At 41.4% G+C, this 24,808-nt stretch overlaps 1 protein-coding gene across 1 annotated transcript in view; it reads left to right on the top strand.

Moving 5' to 3' along the window:
* The window catches only part of MYO7B (myosin VIIB), a 163,548-nt gene that overhangs the window by 69,390 nt on the left and 69,350 nt on the right, over positions 1 to 24,808 (top strand). Inside the window, exons 13-19 of the mRNA XM_078146147.1 lie at positions 156 to 291; positions 4,612 to 4,775; positions 11,925 to 12,062; positions 13,286 to 13,438; positions 14,223 to 14,321; positions 18,478 to 18,572; positions 22,100 to 22,184. Coding sequence (XP_078002273.1) covers positions 156 to 291; positions 4,612 to 4,775; positions 11,925 to 12,062; positions 13,286 to 13,438; positions 14,223 to 14,321; positions 18,478 to 18,572; positions 22,100 to 22,184 — 870 coding nt within the window. The remainder of the gene's footprint in view (positions 1 to 155; positions 292 to 4,611; positions 4,776 to 11,924; positions 12,063 to 13,285; positions 13,439 to 14,222; positions 14,322 to 18,477; positions 18,573 to 22,099; positions 22,185 to 24,808) is intronic.

Raw genomic sequence — 24,808 nt, 5'->3', positions numbered from 1 at the left:
GATTTCTCTTAGCTCTGATATTCTATAATTCTAAATCCTAGTTTCTATTGCCCCACAGAGTTACTGACTTCTCAGGTCACAATGAGGAGTTTAACTAATCCACTAATGATTAATTGTCATTATCCCAATGTCCTGGTTATGTGTGCTTCTTCCAGGGCACAGACGCCACCATGTTACAAAAAATGAACCATCTCCATAGCAATAACAAAATATATGCGGCACCCAAGAACATTCACGACATGAAATTTGGCATTGTTCATTTTGCTGGTTTAGTTCATTATCAGACTGAAGGTGAGTGTCATCAGTCTCTTCTGAGGTGGGGGGTTAGGATGGGAAGGGAAGCGAGAGTGAGATTTGTATATTCTTCCATTCGAACAATGAGGAATTGGAGGAATGAATGAATGAACAAATGAATGAGTAGGTGGATGAAAAAGAATTAATTAAGTACTTACTATTTCTCAGGCACTGTAATAAGTGTTGGAGATAAAAATATAAGCAAGCAAAATAGTCCCTGCCCTTAATTAGGGAGCTTAGGTCCTAATAGGGAGAGACAATACATTTATGAGAAGAGTAGCCAAGGAAAGAAATATCTAGAAATTCATAGGAAAGGTAAGTTGATCAACAGAACAGTCAATTGACATGGTAGTACAGCTATCCTTTCCACGTCATGTTTTTCCCCATTGTGGTTTCAATATATTGTGGGTCAGCATAAGAAATTAAATAGGAATTTTTTGTGAGTTTTGTGGAAGCTGCAGATGACATGCAAAAGCCAGAAGATGACCCAGAAAAAGTTTAGAAACTCAGAAATGCATAAAATATATGCATAGTATTATATAATATCAACATATTTGATCTTTTAATACCTTAGTAATTCAGACTTCTTCTCTGGTACAAAGAGAAGGCCAAAAATTTTATGCAGATTATCCAGATAGTAGGGGTGCTGTGCCCCTAACCTCCTCAATGTGGAAGTGATAATTATATTGTATTTATTTAATTATTGAGCCCAGAGCAAGAGCATGAGGTGGAAAGTAAGGGAGGGCAAAACCATGGAGGCAGTACTGATCACAAGATGGCCAAGGTGCACAGCTTAGATGGAATGTAAGCATGGTGTGGTGCTCTGATGCCAACTAGACATAATGAGCTGGTTGAGTTTGCTATAACTCACTAGCCAACAAGGACAGCTGGACCTAAGGCTGGAGTTCCAGGATTGTCTGTGTATCATTTCAGTTAGAGAAATGAGGAACTTGGGATGATTTGGATTAATTTCAATAAGATAAATGAAAAAGTGGGACAATTTCTGTACATTTATATTCTGACAGCCCTAAGGATATAGGGATGCAGAGGTGCTCCCATGTCACCCTCATTCCAGGTTTCTGACAGGAACATATATTAGGGTATGGTTGGGTGTTCTTAGTGTGAGGGGTGTTTAAATAAAGATATACATGCTTTGACCCAGCAATACTACTACTAAATCTGTATCCTAAAGAGATTAAAAAAGAAAGGGAAAGGACTTTTATATATATATATATATATATATATATATATATATATATATATATATATATATATATATATATATGTATGTATAAGAATATTTATAGGGGCAGCTAGGTGGTGCAGTGGATAGAGCACCGGCCCTGAATTCAGGAGGACCTGAGTTCAAATCTGGCCTCAGACGCATAACACTAAACTAGCTGTGCGACCCTGGGCAAGTCACTTAACCCCATTGCCTAGCCAAAAAAAAAAAAAAAGAATATTTATAGCTGCTCTTGTTGTGGTGGCAAAGAATTAGAAATCAGGGGAATGTCTATCAGTTGGGAAATTGCTGAACAAGCTGTGGCATATGATTAAGATGGAATACTATTGTGCCAATAAGAATTGAAGAGCAGGGTGGTTTCAGAAAAGCCTGGGAAGATTTACATGAACTGATGCAAAGTGAAATGAGCAAAACCAAGATAACAGTGTACACAGTAACAGTAATATTGTACAATGATCAACTGTGAATTATTTAGCTATTCTCAGCAATACAATGATCCAAGACAATTCCAAAGTACTCATGCTGAAAAATGCTACCCACCTCCAGAGAAAGAGCTGATGTGTGTAGATCGAAGCATACTTTTTATTAACTTTAATTTTCTTGGGGATTTTTTGATATGTATTTTCTTTCACAATATGACTAATATGAAAATATGTTTTACAGACTATACCTGTATAACCTATATCAAATTGTTTGCCTTCTCATTGAGGGGAGAGAGGAAGGAGAATGGAAGAGAATTTAGAACTCAAAATTGCGAAAAACAAACAAACAACAACCAAAAAAAACCACCAAAGGTTAACTTCTAGGGCTGTATCCCAAAGAGATCATAAAAATGGGTAAAGGACCCAGATGTACAAAAATATTTGTAGCAGCTCTTTCTGTGGTGGCGAAGAATTGGAAATTGAGGGGATGCCCATCAGTTGGGGAATGGCTGAACAAGTTGTGGTATATGAATGTAATGGAATACTATTGTGCTATAAGAAATGATGAACAGGCTGACTTCAGAAAAACCTGGATGTACTGATGCTGAGTGAAGTGAGCAGAATCAGGAGAACACTGTACACAGTAACAGCCATGTTGTATGATGACTAACTTTGATAGACTTGCCCCTTCTCAGCAATGCAAGGATCTAAGACATCTCCAAAAGTCTTGTGATGGAAAATGCCATCCACATCCAGAGAAAGAAGTATGGAGTTTGAATGTAGATCGAAGAATACTATTTGCTCTTCTTTTTCCTTCTTTTTATTTCGTTTCCTCTTTCTTGTGGTTCTTCCTATTGGTTCTAATTCTTCCTTACAACAAACTAATGTGAAAATATGTTTAATAGGAATGTATATGTAGAGCCTATATCAGATTGCATGCAGTCTTGGGGAGGGGAAAGGGAAGGGAGGGGGAGAAAATTTTAAAACTGAAAACTTATGGAAGTGATTGTAGCTAACTAAAAATAAATAATTAATTAAAAAATGAAAGTTAAAGATTGTTTTTACATGTAATTGAAAAAATATTAAAATTTTAAAAAAGAAACAGACATCATTAGGAATAAATGGATATGGGAATGTGGTCCATGGAAAGGAGAGAATCATGGAGTATAATCACAGGATCATAGATTTAGGGCTGAAACAGATCTTGAAGGTCATTGTTCCCACCCTCTCATTTTATAGATGAGCAAACTGAGGCTAGGAGAGATTAAGTGATTGCCCCAGCCTCACAGAGTGTTTCTGAGGCAAGAATTAAACTCCAGCCTCTCTAACTCCAGGCTCAGTGTTCTGTCCACCACTCTACACTTGTAAAGGATTTATCCCACATTTGTATAGTATTGAATTTTTTCCAAAATACTTTTGCATAAGTTTTCTTGATTACAATACCTATATTGCACTTGGGAAACAAATAAGAAAAGCATTATTACCCCCATTTTATAGATAAAGAAACTGAGCCCCCAGAAACATTGTGACTATTTGATGTCACACAGCTAATTAGCAGCAGAGTTAGGACTAGAAGCCATAACCCCACTACATTATGCTGTTTCCCTTTCTACCATCATATCCTCCAACCTTCACTTTTTCCTTCCCGTTACTCTCTGCCTGCTCCCTTCTTTGCCCTTTCCCTCTGCTCATCCTTACCAATGGCCTCCTCTTTTCTTCATACCTCCACTTCATCTTGCTCCTTCTCCCACCCCCTCTAGACTCTGGAGGTTAAAGAGTTTTCCCATGTCTGTTTTAGTGTATACTTCTCTCAATTTAACACTTAACAATAGGCTCATTATCATCTCTGGGTAGAGTTGATTTTGAATATAAAACCATATTTTGACCTAATTGGGCTGTTTCTATATTTCTGTGCAGAGAGTTATTAGATTATGGACTGACAGAGAATGGGAATAGAACTGTCTCTGACAGCTGGACGTATTGCTCAGGGTTTTCCACAGAAATGCTTTAGATTTGGCATTTCCAAAAGACCCCTGCACACACATAAGCAGACCTCAAAGTAAGAATCCAATTTGGTAATATAATAGTTTGAGAGTCAGAAGACCTGGGCTCAAATCTTGGCTCTGTTACTTACTGCGCAATCTTATTTAAATCACTTAACATCTCTGGACCTCAGTTTCTAGTGGTAAAAACATTAGGTTTGGAGTCAAAGGACCTGGGGTCAAATCCTGGCTCTGCCATTTATGTCCTATATTGAGCAAGTCACTTAATCTTGCTGGGCCTCAGTTTTCCTGATCTGTAAAATGAGGAATTTCGACACCTTGTTTTACAGATGGTCCCTTGCATCTCTAAATGTACCCTTCTTGAAGGTCTCTTGTATCTCTAAATGCTATGATTTACCCTTATGATTGGAGAAATCAAAACATAATTTAAGTGACATAAAAGGGAGTGAATTTTTGTGGTCTAGTGATGAATTATGTCTGATTTTCTGAAGAAAAATGAGCACGTAGGGCATTTTGGCAAAGTGTTGGAGAGAAAAAAGCTAGAAAGTATAAGAAGTAGGGGAAATTGGTGAATAAGATGCCACCCTCCCTCTTACTTCTCCCCTAGTTTGAATCTATGGTTGTTAAGATGGGCTTATTCTCCTGACAGGTTTCTTGGAGAAGAATCGTGATGTTCTGAGTACTGATATCATCAAACTAGTATATTCATCTCAAAATAAGTTCCTGAACCAAATTTTCCAGTTGGAACCTTCCCAGATCAAGCTACGCCATGGTACCATCCGTCTGGCTAGGTCTTCAGACTTACTGTCTACGGTAAGTTTGCTGCTTGGACGTTATGATTAGCCCAGGAGCTAAGATCACCTTTTATTACATTCCCAAGTCCCAGACCAGGTCTCAAGGGTGTTGGGATGAGAAATTGACGTTGTGCTTCTGTTTTGCAATCTCTATAATACTTTACCTTTACCAGCTATTGTGAGACTCTAGACAAGGTAATATATTTGAATGCAAAAGACAGTGTTAAAGTTCCATACATATGTAAAGGCATAACATTTCTGTGGCTATGGAGGTGGGATTATATGTCATTATGTATATATTTCTATGGGTAAAACATAATTGGGCATGGGCTTGTCTGGGGATGTGGATATCCAGGTGAATGCACTGCAACTGTCAGCTCCCCCCACCCCCATCCCCCAGAACATCACAGATGTGTTGGGTAATAATGGCTTCAGTTGGTCCCAAATTAACACAGCTGTTAGAAGTCATAAGAATGTCACCTGCTGAAAAGTTCCAGCATCTGGAAAGCAGAGGAGGCTGAGCAAGGAAGAACAAGGAACTTCTGTTGGCAATATCGAGGAGTCTTAGGCAAGGCCTCATCCTCTGCTGCTACTGCCCCCTGGACTTTTAAATGGGACCCAAAGAGCTTGCTCTGCATAGAATTCCCTGGGAACTGAGAAAGAAAATGTAACCCCCTCCGACCCCCCCAGGTAACCCCTCATTGAAAATTGCTTCTACCTGGGGCAGTTAGGTGGTGCACCGACTCTGGAGTCAAGAGGACCTGAGTTCAAATGTGACCTCAGACACATAATACATACTAGCTGTGTGACCCTGGGCAAGTCATTGCCTATCAAAACAAAACAAAACAAAAGAAAATTGCTTCCACCTCACCCATTCAGCTCAATTAAGCAGTTACTGAGCACATGGAGGCTTGTGCCAGGCAATACAGGGATTATAAAATATAATGAGACATGGCCTGTCCTCAAGGCATTTGCAGTCTAGTTGTGTAGATGAGGCAAATACATGTTAAACAGTTAAAGAACCATGCAAGAGCAAGGATTTAGTGTGGAAGTGCATGACCAGTGGTCTGGGTAATTAGGGAGAAGGGATGATCTGGTCTAGAGAGGCACTTCAAGGAGGCAGGGTATGAGAGGAATCTTTTGCATGAAAAACCAGTGTGGCTTCAAACTCAAGAGGTGCTGTAGTCTTGGGTCATGATTCTTCCACTAAGATGGGACCTCGACCTTGTTTGTCAAGGGCCCCTTGGGTAGTTCAGTGAAGCCTGTGGATCCTTTCTCAGAATCATGTTTTTAAATGTGGGAAAAATACATAGGATTATAAGAGAAACCACTTATATTAAAATACAAGGTGTTCCAGAAGCCCAAGACTTTTGGAACAACTTGTATAGTTCTCAAAATGTGAAGAAGAAGAAGGAGGGGGGGAAGGGGGAGGGGGAGGAGGGGCAGAAGAAGGAGGGGGAGGAGGGGGAGAAGAAGGAGAAGGAAAAGGAGGAGGAGGAGGAGGAGAAGGAGAAGAAGAAGAAGTAGGGGTAGCTAGGTGGCGCAGTGGATAGAGCACCGGCCCTGAAGTCAGGAGTACCGGAGTTCAAATCCAGCCTCAGACCAAACACTTGACACTTACTAGCTGTGTGACCTTGGGCAAGTCACTTAACCCCAATTGCCTAAAAAAACAAAAAAAGCAGAAGAAGAAGAAGAAGAAGAAGAAGAAGAAGAAGTAGTTGTTCACAGATCTCAAATTAAGACCCCTGCACAGGGATCCCTTCACCTAGCCTTGGTGCCCTCTTATGCAGAGTAAAAGCAGCCAGAGTTTCTACACCTGTCATGAGATACCCTTTGTATCTGTGTCTGGCAGATGTTAAGACATATGTAGATGGAAGGTTCCAAGGTTAGATTTCATTATTTTCCAGATGGTGTGAATTGAGGCAAGAAGAGAAACACTCACCAAAACCAGCTCCTATGTGATATAAAAATTGATTCCAGGAATGAACAGTTAATTAGTCTCTTCTCCTTCCAGTAGACAGAACTGGTCACAAATCATTTTAGGCTAGTTAGAATCTATAGGACGGCTTCTGTCTGTGGTGTGGCCTGAAAGCATATGAAAGCTGGAACAGTCAGGCTGGTTTTGAATCCCTACTTTGCCACCTATCTATCATCTGCTAGACCCTGGATGAGTCTAACTGACTTTTCTGGGCTTCAGTTCGAGGTTTCATATGAGGACATGTAAAATGAGAATGTTGGGCTAGAAATTCTTTTTTTAGTTCTAAATCTTAGGAAATGTTTTTTAAAAGCTTTCAGGAAGGATGCATTTATAACCTTCCTTTGAAGTCCTTGTACGAGAAATCTTGCCTTATTGTAGGTGCTTGGGATTGTATATTTAGAGCTAGGAAGGACCTTAGAGAAGTCAGACTATCCAACTCCCCCATTTTACAGATGAGGAAACTGAGATCAGTGAAGCTAAATGACTTGCCCAAGGTAACGGGGGTGGCAAATAGCAGAATAAGACCTTGAACCCAGGTCCTCTGACAAATTCTAGCACTCTGCCTCTCACTGGCAAGCTTAGAATCTTCACGCTGAAACTGAAGCCCTTTTCCTCTGGTTTTATTCTCAGCAGTTTTACAGGTTATCAATCTTTGCAGAGCAAATCTCCACAAGGAGACATTTTCTTCCTAGAGGATGTTAACAAACCATGTGTTCACTACTAGAGGTATAATTAGAATTTTTTTTTCCCTATCAAGCAAACAACTGAACTGGAGGCACAGAAGACGGTCCTACCACAGGGGTCCTCTGTTAGGAAAGGGGGCTGTCCAGCCATTCTCACTGAGGGGTGATCCCATGATAGTATTTAGAGGGTTAAAGTATTTTGGGGTGAAGATAAACTTCCCAATGCATCTCAGATCTATGACTTTATGGCCTGTAACCTCAGTTTCCTCATATGTAAAATGGAGTGGTAGTGGAGGGGAGTAAACTAGATGGCCTCTGAGCTCTAGATTGAACTGACAAACGTTCCCCTACTCCATGGTTTGGCCTCAGACCCAGCAAGCTCTTATCAAAAGGGTGCTGGGGGCAAATTGCTTTGGGGAACTCACTGTGAACTCAAAGGCACCGGCCCTGGTTTTAAGGCATCAGCCACAAGAGGGCACTATTGTTTCACCGTGAGAACAAAGGAATCAGCCTGATTCTAGAAAACACACCTAGAAATTCTGTCTTGCGAGGCCAGACAGCAACCTTGTGAACTGGGAAATTGTCTTCAGCACACCTCATTTGCTGGGGTTCTTTTTTTCAGCCTTTTTTAGCCCATTTTTAGCACCATCACAGTCACCCGATACTCTCACACTTTCTTCACAGAAAGAAAAGGTCTAATAAACTAATTCACCTTCATAGATTATTATTCAATATCAGTAATACAAATAACTCACATTTTTATAATTTTGCCAACACCTCAAACTCTACATGGAAACATTATCTTCTCCCAATCTCCCACAACCCACCCCTCCCTCCCTCTCTTCCCTTTCTTCCTTCTTTTCTCCCTCTCTTCCTTCCTTCCTCTCTTCCTTCCTCCCTCACTCTTTTCCTTGCTTTTCCTTTCCTTTCCTTTCCTTTCCTTTCCTTTCCTTTCCTTTCCTTTCCTTTCCTTTCCTTTCCTTTCCTTCCCTTCCTTCCCTTCCCTTCCCTTCCCTTCCCTTCCCTTCCCTTCCCTTCTTCCCTTCCCTTCCCTTCCCTTCCCTTCCCTTCCCTTCCCTTTCCTTTCCTTTCCTTTCCTTTCCTTTCCTTTCCTTTCTTTCCTTCTTTCTTTTCCTTCCTTCCTCCCTTCCTCTCTCCCTCCTTTCCTTCTTTCCTTCCTTCTTGTGTTCCTTTCTTCCTTCCTTCTTCCCTTCTTTCCCTTCCTTCCTTCCTCTCTCTCTCTCTCTCCCTTCCCTTCCTTCCTTCTTCCCTTCTTTTCCTTTCTTCCTTCTTCTCCCCCTTCCCTTCCTTCCTTTTCTTTCCTTCCTCCCCTCCCCCTCTCTCTTCCTTCCTCCCCTCCATCCCTCCCCCCTTCCTTCCTTCCTTCCTTCCTTCCCTCCTTTCTTATTCCTTCATTCCCCACTCAATAGCCAAGTAGCTCCAATTCGACCTCCACAAAGTCTCTTACCCATCTCCCCTTTCTCTTCTCTCTCATGGCCCCCACCCCATTAGGTTGACTTGCCCAAATACACACAGCTAGTTATTGGCACTAGGACTACAGCTCAAAGTACCTTCTTCCAGTATCAGCTACCTTACTTATCTCCTGTATGACTTTGGACAAATCACTGTCTCTCTCTGATATTAAATTGCCTCATCTATAAAACAAGGTGACAGGACTAGAGGTCCTCTGAGGTCCTTTCCAGCTCTAAAGCTATGATCCTATGACCTCTGGACTGTCCAGCTCTGCAGCACAAAGGCCCTCCCTGCCTAGATGGAACTCTATCCTTAAAGCCAGTCCAATGCTCATATAAACCGGTGGCAAATCAATATTTTATTTCCAGAGCTCTAAGGGAACCCAATAGAGAAGTGGTATTTTCTCCAGAAGCCAACAGACTATTCATTTGGATTTTATTGCCAGACTGAAGCCTTGCTCACCTTGAACTCTACAGATAACAATGTTAAACTGGTCAGCACAAAGGACCTCAAAATTGGTCTCTGGGATCTGTTCCAGTCCTGAGGTTGCCTATAGGGACACCATACCCGGGTTAGTGAATTATTTGTCCAAACTAAATAGGAAAATAATTCAAGCTTCTACTACAGGACACTTTTCAGCAAGATCATGATATCATGTACTTAGAGCTAGAATGGATCTTAGGAGTCATCTAATCCAAACTTCTCATTTTATAAATGAGGAAACTGAGGTTTAGAGAGGTGAACTGGCTTGCCCAGGGTCTCAAAAGTAGTGAGGGGCAGAGCTGAAATTCAAATCCAGTCTCTTTGTCTCCAAATCTAAGACTCTTTCCATGGTACCAAGGATTTTTTCTACCTCTAACTCCTTGAGCCCAGTGTTGAAGAATGGAAAAATCAGAAGTTTTCAGGGACCTGGGCCCATACTTGCTTCTATTGTCGTGGAAAGCACCAGGGCCATTCTTAGATTTTTATGCAATAGAGGGCTGTCTGCATAGTGATTTCAGAATCACTGGGATACTGTCACTCAAAAATACCTTTCCGACGTGCTTTATCACAGCTGATAAAGCATGAAATCACAAAATCACAGAACCACATGATTAAAAAGGGCCTTGGAAGTCCAATAGAGCATATTTGTTACAAGGGTTTTCTTTTTCTTTCTCAATGAAGGGAGAGGTAAGAATGAGGGGGGAAATGCTCATTAATTGAAAAAAATAATTTAAACAAAGATGGGTGATATTGGCCCATTGATTTTCCAAGCTAGCATTTACATAGGGCTTTGAGGTTTGCAAAGCATGTTCCATAGGTTATCTCATTTGATCTTAACAGTAACCCTGTGAGATAGGTGCTATTATTATCCTGGGATAATAATATCCGGGACAGATAATAATGTCTGGGAGAGGTTAAGTGACTTTCCCAGAATCACACAAAGAGGAAGTGTCTGAAGCAGGATTCTAATTCAGCTCTTCCTGACACCAAACCCAAAATTCTATCCACTTTCAAACAAAAACGTCAATAGTTACTTAGGGTTTATCGTAATGGTAAATTGACTAAGAGTGGTAACCTGACCCTGTGGTTAGTGGATGAACAGTGAGTCAAGAAACTGGAATTCTATCCCCAATCTCAATTCTGCTCACAGTACTGCCTTCCTGGGACCCCGAGCATATCAAATAACCTCTCTGCTCTTCTATATCTCTCATCTATAAATGGATGATACTGCTATACCATTCAGCTGATTCAGAATGCAAATGAAAGGAACAAATTTCTTATGGCTCAGTTGGAGGTAGGCACTAACTAGTTGAGATTATTTTAATAAGCACTACAGTACATTAGAAAACTGGTGGGGAGTAAAATTGTAGGAAGAAGGCAGCTCATTGGTCACAAGCCTATTGATTGATTTAACTACAGGAGAAGAGGACATAACAGTATTGTAATCATTATAATTGGTAATAATTACCAATGACTTACTGACACCTAGGGAGACAATGACCTCATGTTTTTCTTGGCTTGTGAATGCTTGCAGAAAACATAATGGCAGTCATACATTCCTTATTGAATATTCCTAGGACATAATAACTGGCCTCTGAGAGAAACTAATCATTAATTTAATGCTAGGAAAGACCCACTTTCCTCTTTGCCCCCCCCTTCCCCACCTTTTCCCTTAATCGTTCTTTGTTAAGTTTCCTGAAACCTTATTCCAAATGACCAGTTAGACATAGCCAGACTCATGAATGCATGCTCTCTCTCTTGCGCTCTCTCTCTCTCTCTCTCTCTCTCTCTCTCTCTCTCTCTCTCTCTCTCTCTCTCTCTCTCTCTCTCTCTCTCCCCCTCCCTCCCTCCCTCCCTTCCTCTCTCACTTTTTCTCCCTCTAATGTAACCTAGGAATGCCTGCAAATGTTGGATTTGCCTGATGGTAGAGCCTCGAGAAAACACAGGGGACTTCACTCTAAGCAAACTCCATATGTGAAAAATCCATATTACCAAACATATATTTAGTTCCTAGGGGTCACTGACTGGCTAAGCATAAGAATCCTAGTCCTTAATGAAGTCTGGTCATGCCCAATAGCAGAGAGTGCACAAAATAGATGCCAAATTCTCTGGTTCTCAAAAAGTTGGATACCTCTGCCTACTAGCTCTATCTCTGAACGGCAGTGCTCACCTCGTTAATTTGTATATGGTCCTTGGGGGTTGACCTAATTCATGTCTTGACTTAGCCCTCACTCGCTAGGAGACTTTGCCCTCTTTCCTTCCCTGCTATATTTTAGCAATTATGTGAGCAAGGCCTAATAGTATTGACCACACAAGCATTGCTTGACTGTATACAGTGTTTTACTACTATCATAGAAGCAAAAGAAATAAAATTAAATATATTAAAATGGCTACTGCATGGACTAGATGGCCATGGTTTCACCCAGACTCAGGCAACATAAGGGTTTTCAGGGTAACTGGTGGAATTTTCATCGATGTCTACTTGCACTTCTCTTTTATGTATGTTCATGTATTTGTACATACGCGTTCATGATGTGCTTTTGTCCTACAGAATGCTGATGTCACCAAACGCTTCTCTACCCTAGCAAGCCAGTTCAAGCAGTCCCTGGATCAGCTGATGAAAATCCTAAACAGTTGCCAACCCTACTTTGTCCGCTGCATCAAACCCAATGAATTCAAGAAACCCCTGGTAACTTGCATCCTCCCCGCTGTTTTAGTTGTCATTTTAAGGAAGAGCAAGCAGCAGGTCATTTGTATCATCTGAGCTCCAAGGTCCTAGCCTTCTCCATTCTTTCTTTCCTCCCTCCTTCCCCAACACCACTTGCTTTTATCAACAATAAACATCTGTTACACACCTGCTATGTGCAGTACATTATGCTGGGCTCTGAGAACAATTAAAGTTTAGATACCTGGATTTGTAAAGCAAAGAACAGAAGATAATACCTTTCAAAAATAAACATTCTGAAAAGTGACACAAAAACATCTCATGAAATAGCCTCATATTTTTTGCCAATGAGGCTGTTACTTTTGCTTTGAAAGAACACACTAAGCTGACCAGAAAGCTACCTGAGATTTAAAGTTCTCTGGGACAGCATCCACTGAAAATCACAGTTTCAGAGCTCCTTGGAGGGTTCCAATGTGTTTTCTTTTACCAGGCCAATTAGAGGGACATTTTAGTTTAAATAAAAAGACATTTAACCAAAAAGCATAGCAAATAAGTGATATGAAAGACCCTCTGTGAAAAGCAAACTGTGCATGATGCAGATCTGCTATGTAATATAATCCTCTTTTTCTGTTCTGCTTTGCATATAGAAATGTTTATCTTATTTGGCTTTTGCTAAATTCAGAATTTTTAAAAAATTAAATAAAAATTTCTCCCTCTGCCTTCCCCTCAATAGTATACTTTCCCATCAATTGCTACCAAATGGTGGGAGGGATATATGTGGTAAACATGTGTGGCAAGTGAAAAAACATAGAGGGAACCATAAGGAACACATATGACCAGAGAACATGATGGCTTTGTCAACTCATGCCTCCAATACTGCAGAACCTCCCATGTCCCCTGGTGATATCATTGAATTGCTCTTTCCTCAGTGTCTCCACTGAGATTATGCTACTCTGTGTTGTTGTCTACCGGTCTACTTACCTCAGTTTCCTTATCTGTAAGACAAGGATAATAACAAAACCTACCTCCTAGGGTTGTTGTGAAGATCAAACAAGACAATAATTACAAAGTGCTTATCATAGTGCCTGGCACAGATTAAGTGCTATATAAATGCTAGCTATTATTATTGGTCTTAACACTACCAAAACCCTCTGTCCAAGTCCCTCACAATATGGAGACCTTGGTTACAGTCCCAGCTCTGGAACTAACTCCCTAATGTGCTGCACCTGTGGTTTCCTCTCTGCCAGCTCTTTGATCGGGAGCTGTGTATTCAGCAGCTACGGTACTCTGGCATGATGGAGACTGTGGAAATAAGGAAATCAGGCTATCTCATCCGCTACACCTTTGAAGATTTCTTCCAGAGGTACAAGATACTCCTACCTGCGGCTGCTCGAGTAGAGGTTTGTGTTATCCCTCCGCTGGGGGAAGGTTGGCCCCGGGGACTTTGCAGTTCTTTGTGTCCACCCTGCAAGTGCCTGCCATTTGGCAAAAGGTTTCACAGGCTGTTGGCTTGTCCCTGGCCTGGGTTGTAACTGGCCAAAGCAGATGGCCCCTCAGCAAAATTGGAAAATTGTTGATTTTGTACTCAGAATCCTGCCATCTTCCCTTTCCTGTTTCCTTTCTACCTGCTAACTACCCATCCCTCTATTCTACCAGAAACATTCAATGCCCTTATGCTGCCATTTACCTCCAGGGCCCTCGTTTAGACGTGTCCTCTCTGATTGTAATGGTATAATACAGGGAGACCTGGCTTGGGTGCTGACTGCATTGCCTTTCATCTATTATATATATGTGTGTGTGTGTGTGTGTGTGTGTGTGTGTGTGTGTGTGTGTAATATATATATATACATATATATATATAAAAACATATTTAATATATTTATATATATATATATATATAAACATATTTAATATATTTTTGCCTTTCTTTGTATCCCCAGGACTTAGCACAGTACTTAGTATGTGGTAAGCGCTTAATAAATGCTTGTTAACTTGACCTATACCACCTGTAAAATGTGGTTAGCAAAGTAACATGTATGAGCTCCTTCGCTGAAATATTCTGGAGGAACCAATGGAATCCCCCCTACAATGTTCCAATATCATGGCAATCTTGGAGATCAGGACCTCGTCCTTTGCTGGGGCACTAACCTATCCCTATTTTGTTTGTTTTGTTTTTAATGACAGCTGCAGGACAAACCTCGTCAGGCCAGTCTGCGCATCTTAGAAACCTGGCTAGGGAAAGATGAAAACTGGAAAATGGGGAGGACCAAAGTCTTCCTCAAGGTAAGGCTGGCTGAGCATGCCCTGGTCTCCACCTTTCAGGAAATAAGCCATAAACAATTTCTTAGAGAAATAGTCTCTCTGCCTTTCTTCCTACTTGACGCTCTAGTCCTGGGTCCATCACATCCCTTTGTGATTCCAGCTAGGGTAGAGGGAGCTCCTGGTAAAGCTTCCAGTAACCCCACATACTCTGTCACTTATTACTGAAAAGTGTAAGGATTTTTGGTCAACAAGATTTCTTCAAATTGATTCCCATTAAGTATAATATTGGAACTTGCTAATTAAAGGAATTTTGCAGTGAACCCTTCTGTAAAATGATACAAAATCACACCTTCAGCAAACTTCTTATAAATTCAGAGAACAGACTGAGATTTTCATTTCCCCAAGAATTATAAAATAGGCAGCACAGAGTAGGGGATAGAGAGCCAGCCTCAGCACCAGGTCAACCTGTGGTCGTGTCCTTCGTGTGATATATACTGACCCTATGATTTTGAGCAAGACCTTCAGCCTCTCAGTGGACCCAGGCAATTCTGGAAAATGGTGTGGAGCAACCATTCATCTGTATAACAAAAAGAGTTTCCACACTGGGAATTCCCTACACTAATGAAGTCACAGGTTTAATGCCCTCCTCCCCCTTAAAAAAAATGGGCTACAAATCTGGATTGTAGTAATACAGAGTATTCATATATTTATTCATTGACTAATATTATAGAGAACTACCATAGGATCATAGGATTTTAGAGCTGGAAGAGACCTTACAATGAATATAAATGCACAATTTTGTATAATTTACTTCACATAAACTGTGCAATGACTCCCAGTTGTCCATAGAGGGAAAGGGAGGACAGATGGGGAGGAATAGATGTAATCCGGATTATTGAAATCCTGAAATAATACCTGCTTCTCATTTGCATACCCCCCTCAACCCTCTTCCCCACCCAGCCTTTATAGCATCTGTTTCCAAATGAGAGAAGTGAAATGATAACCCTATTCCTTGCCATGACCCATTCTGAGATGGGTTTATGCAAAGTGAGGAACAAAGCAAAGAGATGAAAAAAGGGCCTGGATAACCAGCCTAGTATTCAAGGCTATCCACCATCTGACCCCAGTCTATCCTTCCAACGTTACCTGTTGTAATTACCCTTTTCCCCCAAATATGGATCCTCTACTCCAGCCAGGCTAATCTTACTGCTGTATACACACACACACACACACACACACACACACACACCCCAGCCTACATTGATCTCTCCCTTTTCTGAAAGTCTATTCTCTTTATACTTAGTGTGATGAAGCTTTCAAAGCTAGGCTAAAGAACTTGGCCTTGCAAACCAAGAACCCACCAGTGGTTCTGCTTGCCTATTCTCCCTCACTCAAGAGACAAAGGAAAGGAAGAAATTGAATGGGAAAGGAATAAGGATGTATATAGCACCTGCTATGTGCCAGGCACTGTGCTAAGTGCTTTTACAAATATTATCACATTTGGTCCTCAACACAGCCCTGGAAGGGAGGCAAATGCAATTGTCATCCCTTTTTACAGCTGAGTATACTGAGGCAGACAGCGGTTAAGTGACTTGCCCAAAGTTACATAGCTAGTTAAGTGTCTGAGTTCAGATTTAAACTCAGGTCTCCTTGATTCCAAGCCCAGTACTTTATCCACTATGCCACCAGCTGCCTCTTACAGAAAACGTAAATGGATTTGAACCAGCCTTCCTGGTCATTCAATTGACTCAAACTGTCTCTATTGGCAAGTAGGCAGGCAACTTTGGATAGGGTTCTTCTGACAGGATCAGGTTGAAATAATAATAATAATAACAACAATAACTAGCATTTATTCACACTTCAAGGTTTATAAAGAGCTTTACAAACATTATCTTATTTGATCCTCACAGTAACCTGAGAGATGGGTGTTATTATTATCCTCATTTTATAGATGGGGCAGCTATAGATTGGATAGAGTGCTGGATAGAAACATCTTCCTGAGTTCAAGTCTGGACTAGTTGTGTGACCCTGGGCAAGTCATTTAACCCTGTTTGCCTCAGTTTTCCTGATCTATAAAATGAACTGAAGAAGGAAATGGCAAACTGCTCTAGTATCTTTGCCAAGAAAATCCCAAATGGGTCACGAAGAGTTGAACGTGACTGAAAACGACTGAACAAGAACAACAACAACAAAAATTAGGAAAATGAGACAGGTTAAATGACTTGCCCATGGTCACCCAGATAATAAGAGTCTAAAGTGGGATTTGAACTCAGATCTTCCTCACTCAAGGTCTACTGCTCTGTTCACTGTGCCACCTAATTTCCACTATGGTCACACCCACGTAGAAAAGTTTGATTGGTCTGGTGACTGGGTAAACTCTTCCAGTCTTCACGCATCTCCTATTTGGTGGATACAACTTAGTCCCTGTATCAGCAGCACCAAAAGATTGAAGTCTGAGCTCATGTCAAATCCAGGGGGCTAGGAGGACACAAGGACCATCAAATTGTTTGGAATGTATATTATCTGCTCTCTAATTCTAAAACTTTCATAAGTCTGTGATTTCCTCACTGAGGGTATTCCCTCTGCCAATGTCATGACCCCATGCTGATCATGACTCCAGCAAGCCTTCCTGAGGGTGCTATGAATGAAGACATTTGTCATCGTCTGGTGATGAGTCTCTCTGACCTTACCTAGGCTGATTTTAGAAACTAGTCCACCTAGGGGCAGCTAGGTGGCGCAGTGGATAGAGCACCAGCCCTGGATTCAGGAGGACCTGAGTTCAAATCTAACCTCAGACACATAACACTTACTAACTGTGTGACCCTGGGCAAGTCACTTAACCCCATTGCCTAGCCAAAAACAAAACAAAACAAAAAATAGTCCACCTAGTCCATTTATGAGGTCAAACTCAAAGCTCTTACACCTTGGCAGTATCTGTTAACAGGTGTCACTCCCCTGGAGTAACATTCAAGAACCCAAATACACCTTCTTCTAATAATCTTCATGTCCTTTAACCCACTGAATCCTCACAACCCTCCCCTCAATAAGGCAGGTAGGTATTATTGACAAATAAGCATGTGTTTTACAAAGAGAAATACATAGTCCCTGATTCTTGCCTTCTGAGAGCTCACAATAAATTACATATACTGAGATGCAGAACTGAAGAAGACCTTCTACCTTCCCTCTGCAGGTGATAGGATCTAGCAATAATATGAATGAAATAAAAAGCATGTATTAAGTGCTTACTACAAAGCACTGGGGAAGGGAACAACACTTACTAAGAACTTACTATGTGCCAAGTACTGTGCTGAGCACTTCACAATGTTATCTCATTTGACAAATGAGGAAAATGAAGCAGAGAAAGATTAAGTGATTTTCCCAGGATCACACAGCTAATAAATGTTTGAGGTCAAATTTGAACTCAGGTCTTCTTGACTCCAGACCCAGAGCTCTATCCATTGTGTTACCTCATTGTATTTAGGGAGAAATAGAAAAGTAAAACAGTCTTTACTCTCAAGGAACTGACATTCTACTATGAGGAGACAATACACAGAAGAAGTTTTACTTGTAAATCAGAAGGAAATGTCCCGTGGTCCTTAGGGTACAGTTGGTGGTAATGCATCTTCTTTAATGCCATTTCCACTAATAAAATCATACGAGTTTCTGATATTGAACTATTTAACCAGTGTCAGGGACTTTGGTGGTAAGAACTTTCTCTTCTGGGTCTGGAGTGGCTGCAGCACATGTAGACGAGGTTGCCAGGCTGTGTCTCCACAAGGGTTTCTTCCTGGGATGATGGCTATGGGGGCTTGACTGGAAGCAGGATTGATGGTCTGGGAGATGCTACCATTCCTGGGGCTTTTGAACTTCACTGTCAGTTGGTGGCAGTTGGTGTTGGTGGTGTTGAGGAAAGTAGACCCTTTCTCCAAAGTGATCACTCCCCTTAATGACTATTGTGGGGTCTGGGCTGGAAGTAGGGTCAGTGGTCTGGGAGACATTGCTATTCTCAAGACTCTTGGGTTCAAGGTCCTGGGCTATTTCCATCTGGATCTGAGGGGAAGCAGTAGTGGGTCCATTTGCTTGCAGGTACTGCTTCTTGCCTCTCCCTTAGAGTGCCTTGTTGCTTTGTCTAGGCTGGCTTATCTGCTTCATATCTGATTCTCTCCCCACCCTCCAGGATTACCAAGATACTCTATTGGAGAAGCAGATGAGCCAGGAGCTGCACAAGAATGCTGTCACCATACAGAAAGCCATACGAGGATACAAGTATAGGTATACCTTGATCTGTCCCATACCCATCCCCTTCTTCATGCTTTCTTAGTTCCTCTCCAAAAAGGAAATTCCTCCTGACTCTACTCCCTTAAGAGACTGACCAATATTGATATTATGGGAAAGAGAATAAGCATTTATGTAGCACCTGCTATCTGCCAGCCACTATGCCAAGCACTATTTGTAAATATTATCACATTGGGTCCTACTCCTGGGCCCAGATTTTCTCCCTCTATCCAATTAAGTGCTGTTAAGTAAGGTATTTATAGAGCTATCTCAATTATCTTGGGAAATGTGCAGTACACTGAGACAATATTGTGTAAATCGGTCAATACTAGCTCATGTGTGAAGGACAGTCTTGTGAAGAGAGCTTAGATTTATTCTGAGTTGTTCTTGACAGCAAAACTAAGCCTATTAAGGTGAAGTAACAGAGAGGCCAATTTCAGCTAAAGTCAAACTGAACCTTACAAGAATTTGAGTTGTCCCAAAGTAGAACATGCTAACTTCTAAGATAGTGAGTTTCTGTGCCTTTTGAAATGTTGAAACAGCAAGCAAATGGTCGTCTCTCAAGAATACTGTAGAAGGAATTCCTTTGAGAGGGAGATTGGATAAATAACATCTGAGACCCCTTCTAACACTGAAATTCTATAATTTTGTGGGTACAAGGTCAACTGAAAGTGGCATCACTGTGAAAATGAAGATGATTGGTCCCCCAGTCACAGGCACCTCTATGAGGCCCAGCAAAGGAAGTTCAAAATCAGAGTTGCTGCCTGGGAATATTAGAGGAATAAGGAGGTGCTGAAAGATAGTGAGATAAGAGACTCAGGCCTTCTACCTACATCAGTTCAGTGGGGTTAGCTGGAGTCTGAGTAAAAGCCAAGGTCCCTAATGCCAAAAGCAATATGTCAAACAAGGGAACAATCAGTAGTCATCAGTACCATCCCTAAAGTGTAGCATGTCTAGGTGATTGCTCACTGCCCTATGGTTTGGTGGGCACTAAGACACTCCTTTGACTGACCATTCGGTAATGACTCAGGGAGGAAGCCAGCCAAGGAGGAAATGGGAGGGGAATCCTTTAGGTGGCAATAAAAAAAAAAAAAGACCTCATCTTCAATACTTCTAGCATTTGTAATTTCAGTGGTGTGGCACTCTCTCTAGCAAGACATATAGTATAGTACCCCTCTTTGCCTTAGTATGTGCCTTAGTATGAAGCAGGATGTTAAAGTACATGGGTTCTTAACCTGGGGTCCACAAACCTTCAAAGGGTCCAAGTATAGATTTCAGGGAGTCTGTAAACTTGGATGGGGGAAAAATACATCTTTATTTTAATATAATTGTTTTTCTTTGTGTAATCCTATGTGTAATATATATATGTACATATATATATGAATAGTTACATACATATATACACATACATATTTAAACATATTCTAAGAAGGAGTCACAGGCATCACAAGACTGTCAAAAGTGTCCATGACACAAAAAGTCAAGAACTGCTGTGGTAGTAGAAAGAGCACTGTCTGTGGAGTCGGAAGACCTAGGTTCAAATCCTCTCTCTGATACTTACTGCCTTTGTGACTTGGTCCCTGGGCCTCAGCTTGCTTGTCTATAAGATAAGGCTTTGGACTAGATGGCCCTATAGTTTCATGAGTCACTGTGACTCCCACCCTCAAATTCATGACCAGATATCCTACCACCTAGGGATGAGCTTATCTATAATTAGTCTGGTCCTTGCATGATAAACACAATGTATTTCCTAGCCTGTATTCAGTTGTGGTGATGCTCCACATATTGCAAGGGCTGTCCCCTTCATTTAGCATGGGGGTGCCATTGTGTGGCTCAAAAGGAAGGCAGAATAGGCATCTCTAGCCTCTTTTCCCCCCATTCTTATCCAAGGGAGAATTTAATTCCTCCCAGAAGGGGAAGTAGGAACTTGAGCCTGGAGGATACTCTGCCCTCCTTAAAGAGAGGGGATATCGGGCTAGAATTATATCTATCTTCTCCTTTAAGTATCGCTAGTCTAGGGGATGTTATTTTCAGGTTCAATCTAACTTCTGATTATTGTTTCATTAAATGGGGAGAAACAGGACTCCAAGCTTTATATACAAGGCTTGACTCCTTTCCCACCAAAATACCAATTCCACAATGAACACCCATATAGCAATTAGCGAAGAAACCCATTTATCCAATCTGATAGCAAAACAGAAATCAGAGAAGGTATACATAGGAGGATATAGAACAGACAATACAGAGTGAAGGAGCTCTCCCATTGGGAGTGAGATAACACAGCTCAGCCAAGAGAAAGAGCCCCAGGCTTCACCCAAGGTGAAGTTCCCTGAAGTCTCTAGTGCAACAAACTGGGGATAGGCACATGATGGTGACTGGCAGCTTCCCTCAGGTCTTCCCAGAGTCTTTTCCTTAAGTAACCTGAAGTGGGGTTGGCCTTGTCCGTCTTCTCTCTTGAAGTTAGAAACGAGAAGTGCCCAAAGTAACTACAGAGCATGAAGAGACTCATAAGCTCAAAGGTCTAAAGAAAATTGCAGAGCTCTCCTGTGTTAGCCAACTCCACCCCCAACTCAGATGTTCAAAAGGCATCAAAAGACTAAAGCTCAGGAGAGAGGTTAGAGCTGGTTGTATAGATCTGGAAATTATTTGCATGGAGATGATGAGTGAACCCAGGATTTCCAATGAGATCACCAAGTGAGATAAGTTAGAGGAAAAAGAGAAGAGAGCCCAGGAGAGGGACTTTGGGGATACCCAGATAGAGGCATATTCAGTCTTTGGAGCATGGTATAGAATCTGTCCAAGCTTGTAATCCACTGATATCACTTTCTAAATTCTGGGATTACCTTCATGCCATGATGAGGTACCAAAGTAGGGCTTGAGTAAAGGAGGCCCTATCTATCAGCCCATAAATTCTATCATTGCAATGAAGGCTAAGAAAGAACTGTCCCCAGTCTCATCCTATACCCTTTCCTCACATTCCCCTTTCATGACCTATTTCCCCCTTCAATCCTGCTTTTAGCATTTATTTTAATCTGATTTAATGTGCACAAACATATTTGAAAGTCAGTGTGGTGGAATGGATAGAGAGCAGGAAGACCTGGGTTCAAGTCCCACTCTGATGCATCTTGGCTGTGTGACCCTGAGCAAGTCATTTAACTACTTAGTATTTTTATGCAATGCTCTAAGACTTAAATTGCAAAGAGGATACTGACCTAAGACTACAAATTACAAAGGTGATTGGTAGAGGAATTTCCTCATGTAGGATTCCCTACACTGATATGATCACAAGTCTAATCTCTATTCTATTCATGTTCGTGGGAGAAGAAGAATACAGAGCTCTTTATCAGTTATTTACAAAACACCTACCAAAGAAGGTGCTTAGAGTCACATTTCCATTTTTTCATAAAACCATTTTCAATTTTTTCATCTCCAAAGTTATCCTCTCTACTTTTCATACCAACTTTACCCATTGCTTCAATATTTCTGAAACTTTTAGATTTCTGACTGGCATTTTCTGTTTCTAGGAAGGAATTTCTGAGTCAGAAGCAAGCAGCTGTGGCCCTTCAGGCAACATGGAGAGGTTATGCTTGCAGAAGAAATTACAAGATGGTAAGAAAGCTGACTGAGGATCCCCAGAAATCTGTGGGAGGGAATGGGTTATGCTGTAAATGGCTCTAAGATCTCTGAGAGACTTCTCAGGGAAAGACTGAACAGAGAAGGGGTAACTCCATCAGGAGACCCTGAAAGGGGGCAGTTGCCTAGAATGAGTTGGATTGGATTTATCTTCCACGTGTAGAAGAGACTTCAGAGAACCATCCTGACATAGTGGGAAGAGAACTAGTTTCAGAGCCAAGAGGGCTCGGCATTTCTGACAAATATTAGCCGTAGGACCTTGGATGTATGACTGAGCAAGTCACTGATTAGTACCTTTACTGTAAGTTGCTGAGAAAGCATCACTCTACATTGTTAGAAAGAGTTTTCTCCCTGGGAGGCTCTTTATGCTTATGAACCAATGAACTTAAAATTAAAAAAAAAAAAAAGAGTGAGGAGAATACATTTGTGAACTAATGTCTCTACTGTAGCCAGCCTAATACCTGTGCAGGAAAGAGAAATTAGTTCTCTCAGAGGTTACCAAAAGACCTTGTAATCACCACATTCTATGGCCTTTCTCATGCCTGAACCTCCTGAACATCTCTACTGCATTTTACACTGTTGACTACCCCTTCTTTCTGACATTTTCTTCTTGGCACCCTTGACTTCCATGACATTGCTACTTCTTTATCGGATCCCTATCTTTCAAACAATTCCTTGTCTGGCCCTGGGTTCATCTTCCTCCTCTCATCCCCAAGACAAAGGATATGGATAAAGCTTCTTTCAGACTTTGCCCTTTTCAGACTTTTAGGGACAATCTTGAGGGGCCTATTTAAAGATTTTAAAAGACATGAAATTTTAAGTTTCCCACTCCCAGCTGCTAAAGGCAGGGGAATTTTGAATGGCCCATTTGCATATGAAAAGGTCAAGAAAAGCAAGGGTTGGCAAAGACATCTCCACATCAAATGGGAGAGGCAGAAAAAAAGAGGTTTTTGTTAAATTAACAAGCATTTGTTTTCTTTCCTTCCCACTCCTCCCCCAAAAGAAGAACAAAACCCTTGTAGTAAGGATTGTATAAATATATATGTGTGTAAATATATGTGTATATTCAGGATAGATAGGTAGATAGATAGATGGATCGATAGATGGATGGATGGAGATATATAGATATCTATATCCATGACTCACATTATAGGAATTTACTTTGCTTAGAGATATCTTTATATCTATATCATATCTCTATATATAAAAGTATATCTATGTAGCCCCACCTACCTTAGAGATAGATCTCTCTCCCTCTTTCTCTCTCTCTGTCTTATTTCTGCATATTTAGTCTATCAAAGTAGGTGCCACTGCTGGTGTCCAACTGCAGAGTAGGAGCACTGAGAAAGTAGAGAGTACAAGCATTTGGAGTGCGAACCCTGCCCCTGAGATGATGGGACCTAGAGCTGAGACTCCTACAGGTTCTAAGGTGTGGGCTTTCTGAGGTGAAAGATCATCACAGGACCCTAGGATGGGGAACTGTCTGAGCCCAAAGTTGGAGGCTTCAGTGACAACAGCTAAGCAGTGCAACAGCCTCCCTCCCCTTCTCTTCATCCACCCTATTTCAATCCCTTGTTGTATCTCACCCAGACAATTGCAGTGACCTTTGAAATGTTCTCTGTGTCAAATCTAATTCCACTCCAAACCATCTTCCACATAGCTGCTGAAGCGATTTTCCTAAAGCACAGGTCTGGTTATGTCACTTCCCTGTGCAAAAACCTCCAGAGGCTCCATAAAATATAAACTTCTCTGGCAGTTAAAGCCCTTCACAGTCTGCCCCCTCCCATTTCCAGCCATGGGCTGTACATAATTCCTGTTCAAGCACTTTACCATCTATTCAATCTGCCCTTCTTACTGTTATTGCTTATTCGCAGCGCTCCATTTCCTGGCTCCATGTCTTTCCAATGGCCATTCCCCATGCTCTCTCACCTCTGCCTCTAAGAATCTCTAGTTTCCTTTGAAATTCAGCTCAAAAGTTTCCTGTCATAAAAAAATTTCCTGATTCCTCCCTAACTAGTAGTACTCTCCTCCACTCCCAGTCACCTTGAATTTACTTTGGATATACCTATATATGAACATGTTGTTTCTCCCCTGATAGAATGTTACTCCACGAGGGTGGGAACTATATCTTTGTGTCCCCAGATACTTAATAAATGCTTGCGGGCTGATTGATGAGCCCCTATCTATATGTCTAAATGGGGCAGTTAGTTGGTTCAGTGGATGGGGTGCTGGGCATGGAGTCAGGAAGACTCATATTCCTGAGTTCAAATCTGGCCTCACACTTACTAGCTCTGTGACCCCAGGCAAGTCAACCCTGTTTCCTCATCTGTAAAATGAACTGGAGAAGGAAATGGCAAACCACTTCAGTATCTTTGCCAAGAAAACCTCAAATGGGGTCATGAAGAATAGGACATGCTTGAAATGACTGAACAACAACAACCCAAAAATCTGAATATCGACCTCTAGAGTCTCCCCTGAGCACCAGTCTCAACTTCCTAACTACCTGCTGGACATCTCCTCTGAACTACTTCCCCACCAAAACCTGCCCCTCCTCCTAACATCCTTATTTTTGTTTATGGTACAACCGCCTTCTGATCCCC

This window comes from Phascolarctos cinereus, unplaced genomic scaffold, assembly GCF_003287225.1.
Source record: "Phascolarctos cinereus isolate Bilbo 61053 unplaced genomic scaffold, phaCin_HiC Scaffold_726;HRSCAF=1367, whole genome shotgun sequence".
NCBI classification, from domain to species: Eukaryota; Metazoa; Chordata; class Mammalia; order Diprotodontia; family Phascolarctidae; genus Phascolarctos; species Phascolarctos cinereus.
This window is presented reverse-complemented; position numbering and strand designations above follow the sequence as displayed.